Source organism: Ornithorhynchus anatinus, chromosome 4, assembly GCF_004115215.2.
Source record: "Ornithorhynchus anatinus isolate Pmale09 chromosome 4, mOrnAna1.pri.v4, whole genome shotgun sequence".
Taxonomy (NCBI): domain Eukaryota; kingdom Metazoa; phylum Chordata; class Mammalia; order Monotremata; family Ornithorhynchidae; genus Ornithorhynchus; species Ornithorhynchus anatinus.
In genome coordinates this window covers 81976495-81991678 of record NC_041731.1, presented here as the reverse complement: position 1 = coordinate 81991678, position 15184 = coordinate 81976495, and the positions used below count along the sequence as shown (strand labels likewise).

Sequence of the window (15184 nt, the reverse complement as noted above, 5' to 3'; positions counted from 1 at the left end):
GAAAGGTTCAGGGCAGGTCAACCTCCATCCCGCCCCTCAAAAATCTCCAGTGGTTTGCCTATCAACCTCCATATCAAACAAACACTCCTCACTCTTGGCTTCAAAGCTCCTCTCCATCCCCTTGCCCCCTCCTACTTCACCTCCCTTCTCTCTTTAATGTTGGTATTTGTTAAGCGCTTACTATGTGCCGAGCACTGTTCTAAGCGCTGGGGTAGACATAGGGGAATCAGGTCATCCCCCATGGGGCTCACAGTCTTAATCCCCATTTTACAGATGAGGGAACTGAGGCACAGAGAAGTTGTGACTTGCCCACAGTCACACAGCCGACAAGTGGCAGAGCTGGGATTCGAACTCATGAGCCCTGACTCCAAAGCCCGTGCTCTTTCCACTGAGCCACGCTGCTCTCTTTCTACTGCCCACCCAGTACACTCCGCTCCTCTGCTGCTCACCTCCTCACTGTCCCCCGTTCTCACCTATCCCGCCGTTGACCCCTGGCCCACGTCCTCCCAATGTCCTGGAATGCCCTCCCTCCTCACCTCCACCAAACTCTCTTCCCCTCTTTAAAGCCCTACTGAAGGCACACCTCCTCCAAGAGGCCTTCCCAGACTAAGCTCCCTTTTCTTCAGCTCCCCCTCACTTCTGCGTCACCTCGATTCGCTCCCTTTGCTCTTTCCAACCTCTCCCCGCCCACAGCACTTATGTATAGATGCATATATCTATAACTCTATTTATACTGATGCCTGTTTACTTGTTTTGATGTCTGTCTCCCCCCTTACACTGCAAACCTGATGTGGGTAGGGACTGTCTCTCTTTATTGCTGTACTGTACTTTCCAAGTGCTTAGTACAGTGCTCTGCACAGAGTTTAAACACACCATAAGTATGAATGAATGAATATTTGTCTGTGTTCTGTTTTAATGCTTCATCATTCCTGATGTGTCTGTCTTCAGGCCCCTCTCCCCACTTATATTGTCAGATTATGAGCCTCCCAAGAGACGGGTACCGTGTTTAATTCCCACCCGGGTTTTCTCTCCCAGCATTTTGCACTAGGCTCTGCACTTTGTAAGGGCTTAATACTACTAATACTTTCAATTATATTGATTGATTGAGAAGGAGCATGGCAGAGTGGGTAAAACATGGGCCTGGGAGTCAGAAGGTCATGGGTTCTAATACTGGCTATGCCACTTGTCTGCTGTGTAACCCTGGGCAAATTTCTTCACTTCCCTGTGCCTCCCTTACCTCATCTGTAAAATGGGGATTGGAACTGTGAGCTTCACGTGAGAAAGGGACCGTGTCCAACCTGATTTGCTTGTATCAACCCTAGCACTTAGTATGAATATACAGCTGATGTGGGCAATAATCTTCAAGAGCAAAGCCTACTTTGGGCACTGTAAGGTCTTTAGTCCTAAGTATATTCAAATAAACACAGCTAGGCAATGTTTCCACTCTTAGTTTAACTGAGTCATGATGAGTTCTCCAGCATGATTAAGTCGCATATATGACCAAGGAAATAAATAAAAATGAATATACTAACAATGAGCATAACACATATGTATCCACCTAAGTATATACACACAAATATACATACATTCATACACACCCATATATATACACACACGTGTCAGAATCTGAAGATGAGCCTATTAATAGCAAGGGGTTTTTTGAGGGGGCGGGAGGGGGAGTTGTTAGGACAGAAAAGCTGGCCATCCATCTCTCCCTTCCTCCTCTTGTGCATACATAGAGTGCCGTTTGCTGCCCTGTTGCATGTGTCATCCACTGAAGTTATTTTTGTTTCTCCCTCTTGGAGTCACTATTTTTCTCAAGCCTCTTCTCTAAGAAAGTTATCTATATATGTGCTTATCAACGGTATTTACTGAGCACTTACTGTGTGCAAGGCACTGTACTAACCAATACAGCAGAGTTGGAAGACACGATCCCTGCCCTCACGAAGCTTCCAGTCTACTCGGGGAGCCTGACAATCATATACATTACAGATGGGGACAGCGGCAGAGTGGTGATAATAATAATAATAATAATAATAATAATAATAAGCACAAGGATGTGTTCGTAAGTGCTGTAGGGGTGAGGGTGGCTGGTATTTCAAAGTGCTCGGAGGGAACTGCTTCTCAATCAATCAATAAATATACTTGATAATAATAATGTTGGCATTTGTTAAGCGCTTACTATGTGCAGAGCACTGTTCTAAGCGCTGAGGGAGATAACAGGGTCATCAGGTGGTCACACGTGAGGCTAACAGTCTTCATCCCCATTTTACAGATGAGGTAACTGAGGCACAGAGAAGTGAAGTGACTTGCCCACAGTCACACAGCTGACAAGTAGGGAAGCAGCGTGGCTCAGTGGAAAAGAGCCTGGGCTTCGGAGTCAGAGGTCATGAGTTCAACTCCCGGCTCTGCCACTTGTCAGCTGTGTGACTGTGGGCCAGTCACTTAATTTCTCTGTGCCTCAGTTCCCTCATCTGTAAAATGGGGATTAACTGTGAGCCTCACGTGGGACAACCTGATTACCCTGTATCTACCCCAGTGCTTAGAACAGTGCTCGGCACATAGTAAGCGCTTAACAAATACCAACATTATTATTATTAAGTGGCAGAGCCGGGATTCGAACCCATGACCTCTGACTCTCAAGCCCGGGCTCTTTCCACTAAACTAGTAGCAGTAGTATTTATTAAGCCCTTACAGTGTGCAGAGCCTACTGCTAAGCGCTGGGAGAGAAAACATGGTTGGGAATGGTCCCTGTCTCTTGGGGGGCTCAATCTCACAGTATAAGTGGGAGAAGGGTCTGGAGACAGACACATCAGCAACGATGAAGCATTAAAACAGAATACTGACAAATACTCATCCATTCGTGTTTATTGAGCGCTTATTGTGTGCAGAGCACTGTACTAAGCACTTGGAAAGTACACTACAGCAATAAAGACAGACAATGCAAAAGGGAGGGAGAATAACAGAGTGGGCTCGCCTGCAGCAGGCTAAGCTGACCTGTCTTCCGCCATTAATAATAATGTTGGTATTTGTTAAGTGCTTACTATGTGCAGAGCACTGTGCTAAGTGCTGGGGTAGATACAGGGCAATCACGTTGTCCCACATAAGGCTCACAGTTAATCCCCATTTTACAGATAAGGTAACTGAGGCACAGAGAAGTGAAGTGACTTGCCCACAGTCACACAGCTGACAAGTGGCAGAATCGGGATTCAAACCCATGACCTCTGACTCCCAAGCCTGGGCTCTTTCCACTGAACCACACTTCCAAACATTCACTGCTGCACCACCGTGTCTGAGGAACTGCTCGGTTCGGCCTTTAGAGTAGTTCTTCTGTCCCCCCTTCTACCCTGACCCAGTTTCAGCTTCCTGGAGAAAACACGATGGGCACTGGGTTGTCATCTCTTCTCCTCCCAGGCCCCACCCAGCGAAAGGTGTGACGGGATGAGTGTTGCTTCGACGCTCGTGATCCGACAGCATTCCAGGACGTCCCTGTTCCCATTGCTATCTCGCTGCTTAGTGTTGAGCTTCACATAGGTGGCACTGATGGAACCTCTCTAGATGTTCAGTGTGGCACGTGTCTCATCTCCTCAAATACCTCCACTGGTTACCCAACCATCTTTACGTCAAACAGAAACTCCTAACCACCCGCTTTAAGGCACCTAGATCATCTCGCCCCCTCCTACTTGTTTGTTCTCCTTTCCCACCACACCCTTAGCTCTCTCACTTCATTCTTCTAAAGCCAGCCTACTCACCGTACCTTGTTTTAACTCTCCCACCATTGGCCTCTTGTCATGTCCTTCCCCCTTCACAACCGGCAGATCACTGCTCTCCCCACCTTCAAAACCTTTCTGAAATGACCTCTCTTCCAGGAGGCCTTCCACGATTTATAATTTTTCAGTTCCCCATTCTCTATCCCCCACAACTCCCACCATCATCCTCCTCCTCTTCAAACCCTCAACCATGGCATTATCCTTGACCCTCTACTTCAACCCCTGTGTTCAGTCTGTTGCCAAATCCCTGGGGTTCTTCCTCCACAACATTTCTAAAATTCGTTTCTTCCTCTTCATCTGAATAATCACCATGCTGGTCCAGGCATTTGTCACGTAGCACACTATTACATCAGACACCTCACTGACTGCCCTGCCTTCAATCTCTCCCTCTCCTTGCCCAGATCATTTTGCTAAAACCGTGATCTGCACAGGTCTCTCCGGTCTTCAAAAACCACCCATGTTGACTCATTTCTCTACACACCAAGCACAAGCTACTGACGATTGGCTTGAGCAGAGTCAATCAAATTTCTCCCTCTTAACTTTCCTACTACTATTCCGTACCTCACCCTCTCTTGTTCTATTGAGCGTCCTCCACCTTCAAATCCTTCAAATCCGTCAGACTTCAGCCATCTCCATTTCAAAGCCCCTCTGAAATCTCACCTCCTCCAGGGACTTTCCCAAATTAATTGTTCTTCTCTCCAGATCTCATCCTCTTTACTATCATCTTAGAACTTTTGCACCCACAAGTTCCTGTCACACTTTTGGATGTATCGATTTATGCACTTTTTGAGCCCTTCTTCCTCTTATTTGTACAATATTTTACATCTGTCTCTCCCGACAGTAAGTACCTTATAAGAAGTTCCTTATGGGAAAGGGCTACTTCTCTTGCCCTTTCCTGGGTCCTGGTCTCACAGTCGTAAAGAACGTGGGACACCACACTTGTCCACTCCATCTTCAGCTTAGTCTGAAACTAGATACCAAAATAGCACCACACTTTGTCTTTAAGGCTCGCAAATGACAACTGGCTTTCTTGTTTTGGTTTCTGACCTCCTAGTCTAACCCTGCAGTACTGTACAATGGAGAAGCATTGTGGCCTTACGAATAGAACACGAGCCTAGGGACCCAAAGGACCTGGGTTCTCATTCTGGCTCCACCACTTGTCCGCTGTGTGACCTTGGGAGAGTCACTTCACTTCTCTGTGCCTCAGTTCCCTCATCTGTAAAATGGGGATTAAGACTTTGAACCCCATGTGGGACGTGGACTCCATCCAACTTGATTAGCTTGTATCTACCCCAGTGCGCAGTACCGTGCTTGGCACAAAGTAAGTGCTTAACAAATACCATCAAAATGTGCTACCCAGATAACAAAACCCAGTAACAGCAATAAAATCTGTTTCACTGTTGATACTTGGTTATGTGTTTGGTTTGCTGGGTGTAGGCTGGCGACCTTAGTCTTCTTCAGATTAAATTACCCATCCACAGTGCTTTGCTGATGGAGAAATGGTTCATAATCACCTACCTGTACAGAAAGATGAACTGGATTTAAGAGGGGCAGAGAGTTTAGTTTGATCAGACACTGGTAGCTGGAGGACAAAAAGTAAATCACCTCTCTCTGTAAATTCAGTATTTCTTCAGCATCTACACTGAACCCACCGGGTGCTTTTTGGGCTAAGGAGATGAGAAGGTGTGGCATTAAACCCCGGATTTTATCTCCTTTCCTCCTACACTTTCTCTACCTGCAACTATCACTTCTTTATCCTCTACCTTCTAATCTCTAAGGCAATCAGTGGAGACCCATCCCTCCGCAACCAACAAGGATTTTTATTGAGGTTACTCCTCCCTCAACAGGAGGAGTAACTTACAAATGAGGTGAGGGCCCCCAGAAGTATGTTGATCTATGGTTAGGCACTGCACCCCGAAGGACAACACTCAGAGAGGGTGCTGGCTATATCTCCTCCTAGAAAGGTCTTCCCTCTTCAGGTCAGGGCCTGTCTTGGCTTATGCCATCCAGTCGTCTCCGACCAATAGCGACTCCATGGACACATCTCTCCCGGAACACCCCACCTCCAACTGCGATCGTTCTGGTAGTGTATCCACAGAGTTTTCTTGGTTAAAAATTTGGAAGTGGTTTACCATTGCCTCCTTCCACGCAGTAAACTTGAATCTCCACCCTCGACTCTCTCCCATGTTACTGCTGCCCAGCACCGTTTGAGTTTTGACTTGTCCATGGATTGCCTTCCACTCGCTAGCCACTGCCCAAACTAGGAATGGAATGGGCAGGCCTCTGCTTGACTCTCCCTCCCATAGTTAAGACTGGTAGTGTACTGGAAATTCTCCAGGTGTGATCCTGAGAGGGATTTCTGAATTTCTACTCAGACCTTCCATTTCTGCCAGAGGTTAGTCTGTGATCTTCGGGCATTTGATATCTGCTCCACCCGCAACCCCACAGCACTTATGTACACAGCTTTACATTCTATATTATAAATTACTTATTCATATTAATGTCTGTCTTCCCCTCCAGACTGTAAGCTCATTATGTGCAGGGAACATATCTGCTAAGTCTGTTGTCCTCTACTTTCCCAAGCGCTTAGTACAGTGCACTGCACACAGTATGTGCTGAATAAATAGATTGATTGCCCATAGGCATAAGAGATCATTTGAATGGTGTTATGTATGTCCGCCCCTGAAAAAAGGGACTTTGCCACCATCAATGCCTATGTCGCCACAGCGATGAACTGCAATGAAGAAAAAGAACTATTCCTCAAAGATCTGGATCAGGCTTACTCTAAGAGTGGTGACTTCTGACAAACTGATTGTCATGGGGGACTTGAGAGCAAAGCTCGAATGTGGGGAAAAAAGCATATAATGGTCTACTCTTTATTCGATGAATGTGCCAAACAATACTTCACAATCCCCAACATTCTTGACTACCAAATAAAAAGATATCCTGGGGGCAACCCCGATCCAATGATCCTTCACCCATTCAATACCCTAGGGTGGCGGGGGAAGCGTGAACAGTGTAATGATCATGACAGCCAGGCATGGAGAAAACACCCAAGAAGACAGGCAGGTGACTGCGAACCACTTTGCAGAGTTAACCCGGTGCTACAGACTGACAATAAGTTTGAGGAAAATCGTACAGCCGCCCTCTTTATTGGCACCACAGAGCTTCGTGCTGTCATGGAATTCCGTTATCTGGGTGCCCTACTGTCCCCAAAAGCCACACTTTAGTAGAAAATGAAAGCAAGAATGCCAGCCTATCCTTTGGGAGTCTGTCAGATAAAGTAGAGCAGCACTGTGACATCGAATTTCAAAAAAACCCCAAAAGATGTACAGAGCAGAAGTGCTGTTCAATCATGTCCATAGCTCTTGAGACCTGGACCTACTATAAATGCTACCTCGGCTTCTTGAAAAGTTCCATGAGAATTGTTTACAAGCCATATCTGTTTTCATGAGTAAAGAAGCAAGCCTAACTGATAGCGCACAGGCTTGGGAGCCAGAGCAACTGGGTTCTAATCCTAGCTCTGCCCATTGCCTGTGTGACCTTGGACAAGTCACTTAACTTCTCTATGCCTCAGTTTCCTCAACTGAAAAATGGGGATTCAATACCTAACTAGATCATGAGCCCTTTGTGGAACAGAGACTGTATCCAGCCTGATTAACTTGTATCTACCCCAGCACTTAAAGAACAATGCTTGACACACAGTAAATGCTTAACAAGTATCATTAAAACATAATATTAATAATAATGTTGGTATTTGTTAAGCGCTTACTATGTGCAGAGCACTGTTCTAAGTGCTGGGGGAGTTACAGGGTCATCAGGTGGTCCCACGTGAGGCTCACAGTCTTCATCCCCATTTTATAGATGATGTAACTGAGGCACAGAGAAGTGAAGTGACTTGCCCACAGTCACACAGCTGACAAGTGGCAGAGCCGGGATTTGAACCCATGACCTCTGACTCTCAAGCCCGTGCTCTTTCCCCTGAACCACGCTGCTTCTCTATATCAAAATCAAAAATCAACATCAAAATCAAAATCAACATCAAAATCAACATCAAAAATAGAGACCTGGAAGAAGGGGAATTCATGAGTATAAAAACCATGCTCACCATAGCTTTATTTTTTGGGGTTTTTGAGGAGAATGAATGATGATAGAATACCTCAATAGCTGCTTTAAAGGGGTGTGGCCCCATGGATTTAGCATGGGACTGAAGTCAGACGGACCTGGGTTCTATTCCAGGTTCTGTCGCTTCTCTGCTGTGACCTTGGGCAAGTCACTTCACTTTTCTGGGCCTCAGTTACCTCATCTGTAAAATGAGGACGAAGACTGTGAACCTAATGTGGGACATGGACTGTGTCAAGTCTGATTATCTTGTAATCTTCCCTAGCGCTTAGTAGGGTTCCTGGTGCGGACTAAGATCTTAATAGGTACCGTAAAAAAAAAAAGAAGAAAACAAGAGATACAGTATAAACACTTCAAGAATCCAGTAAAGCCCAGCCTCAAACAATGCAGCAGTAGTGCTCAAAACCAGGAGACCGTGGCAGGTTGGTACACTGCAATTATGAAAGGAGTGGCACTTTTTATGAGCAGCATCCCGAGTATCGAGAGTCGGTATCCAGAATATCAGGACATACAGATGTTAAATGAAAACAATTCCAAGCCCTGCAAACAGCAAACCTTCTAACAGAACAGAGACGATCTTTGTATGGGTGCTCTGTGGTTGCGCTTTCAATTTCTCGCTGCCCTTTCCAATCACACCCATAAATAAATTTCACCATCATAATGACGTCTTCAAATACAAAGGATAAGCATTATGCATATACTTACCAGGCCTTAACTCATCACAACCAATAAACTGATATCAAAATAAAATTACTTATTTTCAGAAACCCCTTTATACACGGTGGGTTCCTTTTCGAACGGCAACATAATCCTTCTCCTGACAATGGATACCCACTTATATTTTTTCTACCATCTCAAGAGTATTTTTATGTTGGTGCAAAAAAGGGAAAAAATTACTGTTGTGAGAGAAGTGAATACTGAAGGCTGCACTATAAAATCAAGCATCTCAGGTTCCATTATAATTTACATCATAATTCTATGTATTTCTTAAATAAAGTATCTTAACATCCTTGGGTAACTTAAAACCAAAATTCATATCATAACCCTGTAATACAAAAAAATGTTCATTAAAAGATCAGATTTTTAAAAAGGCAAAATATTTCAGTGCCATTTGCCTCAAATGTAATTGAATGGTATAGACATCAACTCCTCAGGAAAGATGGCCTCCCTAGGGTGTGATTTATCATTAAGATTCTAACCATGCCATAAATGAAATCCATCAATCGTTAGTTCGATTTCATGATCTTTTTCATATCATTTCCTTTTCCTTGTGCCATTCTGAGAAGTCAAAGGCTTCGATCAGAACAACACATCCACACATTGTTGTTGATTTTGATTGAATTTGAGAAATGAAAGAATAGGATGAAAACTTGACGTCCACAGCACATATATTCTCTCTCAAACCTTTGGTTTCTGACTTAGGATAAATAGTATATGAGCCTACCTTATTTATCCAATACATGATGGCATCCTCAATATCATATGGCAAGTCTGTGGCTTGAAAGAAGGCCGAATACAGTTGGGCGCAAGCGATCACTTTCTCTATACTAACCATCTCCATGGTATAAGCCATCATTAAGGTGTCAATCATGGCCAGATGAGTACTCTGAAAAATATAACAAAGGTAGAGTTTAAAATCATTATTTCCTTTGCATTTTAAATAGGACACTAAAATCTTCCATCCCAACTTTAGACTGGAAATACCTTTTTCACTTGGAAAATATAAAGTGTTGTAATAAAAAACTTTCTTTTTTAGAATAGAAAGGTCTACCCAGAAATAAGAAATTGAAAAAGAAATAGTGAAATTTTCAAGTAATGCCTGATTAGCTTCATAACAATAACAATAATAATAATAATAGTAATAATATAATAATAGTGATATTTGTTAAGCACTGGGGTGGATACAAGTGATTAAGGTTGGACACTGTTCTTGTCCCACATGGGGCTCACAATCTAATAATAATAATAATAATGTTGGTATTTGTTAAGCGCTTACTATGTGCCGAGCACTGTTCTAAGCGCTGGGGTAGACATAGGGGAATCAGGTTGTCCCACGTGGGGCTCACAGTCTTAATCCCCATTTTACAGATGAGGGAACTGAGGCACAGAGAAGTTAAGTGACTTGCCCAGAGTCACACAGCCGACAAGTGGCAGAGCTGGGATTCGAACTCATGAGCCCTGACTCCAAAGCCCGTGCTCTTTCCACTGAGCCACGCTGCTTCTCCAAACCCCATTTTACAGATGTGGTAACTGAGGCATAGAGAAGTGAAGTGATTGCCCAGGGTCACACAGCAAACAAGGGGTGGAGCCAGGATTAGAAACCATGATGACCTTCTGACTCCCAAGCCCATGTTCTGGTCCACTATGCCATGCTGCTGTTTCTAAAGCCACAGAATGAACTTAAAAATAGAAGTTAGGTTAATATACTAATTAGCAGGTCTGAAAAAAAAATTTCTGCACAAAAGCAAAACAAAGGGGCACATAACAACCAATGCTTTGCAAATAAATGCTCAGTTTGAGGAAATGATTTAAACCTACTAAACTTGTCCGCTTTCACTTCAGGCCCATCGCTTGCTCTGGACACAAGATCAATCCCCAATACATCCGATCAGATTAACACCCACACTACATTTTCAGAGATGGCTCAGAAAATACCAATCTTCACGTACAGTTCATTCATTCATTCAATAGTATTTATTGAGCACTTACTATGTGCAGAGCACTGTAGTAAGCATCCGGAATGTACAATTCAGCAACAGATAGAGACAATCCCTGCCCAATGATGGGCGCACAGTCTAATCGGGGGAGACAGACAGCAAAGCAAAACAGAAGAAAACAAAACAAGACAACATCATCAAGATAAATGGAATCATGGAGATATACACCTCATTAACAAAATAAATAGGGCAATAAATAATGTATACAAATGAGCACAGTGCTGAGGGGAACGGGGAAGAGCAGAGGGTGGGTGGGAGGGGGGGAAAGGAAGGGGAGGAGGAGCAAAGGGAAAGGGGGGCTCAGTCTGGGAAGGCCTCCTGAGGGGGTGAGCTCTAAGTAGGGCTTTGAAGAGGGGAAGAGAGTCTGGCAGAGGTGAGGAGGGAGGGCATTCCAGAACAGCGAGGACGTGGCCATGGGGTCGATGGCGGGATAGGCAAGAACGGGGGAGGGTGAGGAGGTGAGCGGAGGAAGAGAGGAGTGTACGGGGTGGGCAAGAGAAAGAGAGAAGCGAGGTGAGGTAGGAGGGGGCAAGGGGATGGAGAGCTTTGAAGCCAAGAGTGAGGAGTTTTTCTTTCGTGCAAAGGTTGAGATTCTTTTGACAGTTTCCAGTTTAAAATTTGGGCTATCATGCAGTCGTATTTTCAATAAACTTCAGGATTATAGATGTAGATACTGGCATCTCTTGTACCGGACTCTTCTACGTGCTTCATACAGTGCTCCGCACAAAGTAAACATTCATTCAATTGTATTTATTCAATCGTATTTCCTGAGCGCTTACTGGGTGCAGGGTAATAATAATGTTGGTATTTGTTAAGTGCTTACTTTGTGCAGTGCAATGTTCTAAGCGCTGGGGTAGACACAGGGGAATCAGGATGCCCCACGTGGGGCTCACAGTCTTAATCCCCATTTTACAGATGAGGTAACTGAGGCAAAGGGAAGTGAAGTGACTTGCCCACAGTCACACAGCTGACAAGTGGCAGAGCTGGGATTCGAACTCATGACCTCTGACTCCAAAGCCCGTGCTATTTCCACTGAGCCACGCTGCTTCTTTAGTACAGGGTACTGTACTAAGCACTTGGGAGAGTACAATACAACAATCAACGGGGACATTCCCTGCCTACAACAAGCTTACAGTCTATAGGGGGAGACAGATATTAATATAAATAAATTACAGCTATGTACGTAAGACCTGTGGGGCTGGGGAGGGTGAAGATGAATAAAGGGAGTAGGTCAGGATGATGCAGAGAGGAGTAGGAGGAGAGGGAAGGAGGACTTAGTCAGGAAAGGCCTCTTGGAGGAGATGTGCCTTCAGTAAGGCTTTGAAGTGGGAGAGAGTCATTGTCTGTTGGATTTGGAGAGGGAGGGTGTTTCGGGCCAGAGGCAGAAGGTGTCTGAGGCCTCGGAGACGAGACGGAGGGAGGGTTAGCATTAGAGGAGCCAAGTGTGCGGGCTGGGTTGTAGAAGGAGAGTAGCGAGATGAATACCACTGATTGACTGATTGTCCTTCAGGATCAAAGCTGATGCAACTGTTGGTGAGATTTCTATTACTGTTGGCAAGCATTATGTAGGAGTGATAAATGGGGGTCACTGCTTTTTTTTTTTTTTTATTGGCACTTGCCAGGCACTTTACTAAGTGCTGGCAGAGATACAAGTTTCTCAGGTTGGACATTCTATTCTCCATCTACACTCACAACCCTGGAGAATTCATTCACTCCCATGGCTTCAACTACCACTCCTTTGCGGATGATTCCCAGATCTACATCTCCGGCCCTGATCTCTCTCCCTCTCTGCAGTCTCACATTTCCTCCCCCCTTCAAGACATCTCTTCTTGCTGTCACCTCAAACTTACCATGTCCAAAACAGAACCCTATATCTTCCTATCCAAACCTTTTTCTCCACCTGACATTTCCATCGCCATCCTTCCTCTCTCACAAGCCTGCCACCTTGGCATTATCCTCGATTCATCTTTCTCATTCAACCCACATAATCAGTCCTTCACTAAATCCTGTTGATTCAACCTTCACAACATCGCTAAAAATCCATCCTTTCCTCTCCAACCAAACTGTTACTATGTTACTCCAATCACTCGTCCTATCCCTCTTTGATTACTCTACCAGTCTCCTTGCTGACCTCCCTACCTCCTGACTCTCCCCACTCCAGTCCATACTTCATTCTGCTGCCTGGTTCTTTTTTCTACAAAAACTTTCAATCCACATTTCCCCACTCCTCAAGAATCTCCAGTGGTTGCCCATTCATCTCCACATCAAACAGGAACTCCTCACCATCAGTTTTAAAGCACTCAATCACCTTGCCTCTTCCCATCTCACCTCACAGTTCTCCTACTATATCCCAGTCCCCACACTCTGCTGCTCTACTGCCAATCTACTCAATGTTCCTCGATCTCCTCTATGCTGCCGCTGACCTCCTGCCCCCATCTTGTCTATGGTATGGAACACCCTCCCTCTTCACATCTAGCAGACAAAGCCTCCCTTCAAAGACTTACTAAAGGGATGACTCTTCCAAGAGATGTCCCCAGACTAAGCCCTCATTTTCTCTTCATCTACTCCCTTCTCCATCACCCAGATCTGCTCCCTTTCTTCACCCCCTACCTCAGCCATACAAGCACTTATGTACATAACTATATTTATATTACTGTCTGTCTCCCTCTCTAGAGTTTAAGTTTGCTGTGGGCAGGGAATGTGCCTACCAACTCTGTTATTCTGTGTTCTCCCAAGTGCTTAGTACAGTGCTCTGCCTACAATACGATTGATTGATTGGACCTAGTTCATGTCCTACATGGGCCTCACAGTTTTAATCCCTATTTTACAGTTGAGGTTACTGAGACACAGAGAAGGAAGGGACTACCCAAGGTCACACAGCAGACAAGTGACAGAGCCACGTTTAGAATCAAGGTCCTTTTGACTTCCAGGACGATGCTCTATCCATGAGGCCATCGTACTTACTATGTTCTGAGCACTGTACTATGCTCTTGGGAGAGTACAATGTAACAGAGGTAGCATATACATTCCCCGCCCATTCATTCAATCGTATTTATTGAGCGCTTACTGTGTGCAGGCACTGTACTAAGCACTTGGAAAGTACAATTTGGCAACAGATAGAGATAATCCCTACCCAACAACGGGTTCACAGTCTAGAAGGGAGAGACAGACAACAAAACAAGTACACAGGCATCAATAGTAACAAAATAAATAGAATTATAGATATATACACATCATTAATAAAATGAATAGAATAATAAATATGTACAAATATACACAAATGCCACAATGAGCTTACAGGCTAGAGAGGGAGATAGCATTAATATAAAAAAGGAATCTATAATGCATAATTTAAAGAAATGTACAAGACTGCTGTTGAGTTGAGGGTGGGGCAAATATCAAATGTCCAAAGGTCAGATCCAAGTGCACAGACAATGCAGAACAGAGAGTGAGCCAGGGAAAAGAAAGCTTAATCAGAAGGCCTCTTGGAGGAGATGTGACCTTAATAATGCTCTGAAGGTGGGAAGAGTGGTGGTCTAGCATACATTGACAGGGAGGGAGACGTGGGAAAGGGGTCAGTGGTGAGATAGATGAGGCCAGGGGACAGTGAGTAAACTGGCACTACAGGAGCAAAATGTGTACGTTGGGCCAATGTAGGAGTTCCGTGATGTGACAGTGGATGGGGAGAGTTTGACTGACTGCTTTAAAGCCAATCCTAAGTGTCGAGAGCCCCCGGTTTGTACTAACCAGGACCTCCCTGGACCGGGGGCTCCTTGGTGACACGTACTAGAAGTCAAACCACACCTCTGATCACCAAGGTTACCATGAAAAGAGTTTTACTTAGCTTTACCGACGTGCAAGGGGATGACACGCACACACACTCACTCCACTCCACCAGGAATCCAATACCGGTTTGTGGACAAAGGAGTCCTTTCTGCCAACACTTCTTCTTTCTGCTTCCAAGTCCTGCTCTCCTGCTGCTTTTGCTTCAGTGCTGCCTTCTTTGTGTGTGCCTCCGATTTGAGCACCTTTTATCTGCTTTAGGTGTCGCAGCTGGGGCTCTATGTGGTAGTCATTGATTGTTCCAGGCCCGTTACCAGGTAGAAGATGGAGAGAAAGCCACACCTCCCTCCAGGGTCTGTCCCCACAGGCCAGCAATCACCTGCCTCATGTAGAGCCCATCAGATTCTTCACGAGTCTCTTCCTTGCTGTTGTTCGCGGGATCACAAACAGTAACTAATAAGGCAGCTTGTTATGGGCTCATCATCCTAAGGAGTTTCTGTTTGTCGTGGAGGTTCTTGAGGAGAGGGGAAAGGTGTTTTAGAAAAATGATCTGTGCAACAGAGTGAAATAGGGACTAAAGTGGGGGAAGACAGGAGGCAGGGGGGCCGGCATGGAGGCTGATGCAGAAGTCAAGGATAAGTGCTTCGATCACCGTGGTAGTAGTTTGGACGGAGAGGAAAGGGTGGAATTTAGCAATGTTGTGAAGGTGTACCCTACAGGATTTGGTGACAGACTATGTAGGTGGAATGAGAGAAATGAGTCAAGGATAACACCAAGGTTACGGGATTGTGA

At 45.0% G+C, this 15184-nt stretch overlaps 1 protein-coding gene across 4 annotated transcripts in view; it reads right to left on the bottom strand.

Annotated features, from left to right (window-relative positions):
* The window catches only part of CAMSAP2 (calmodulin regulated spectrin associated protein family member 2), a 140445-nt gene that overhangs the window by 68127 nt on the left and 57134 nt on the right, over positions 1-15184 (bottom strand). For all 4 annotated transcript variants that reach the window (XM_029062208.2, XM_029062211.1, XM_029062209.1 and 1 more), the window contains exon 3: positions 9337-9498. In XM_029062208.2, the coding sequence (XP_028918041.1) occupies positions 9337-9498 (162 nt within the window). The remainder of the gene's footprint in view (positions 1-9336; positions 9499-15184) is intronic.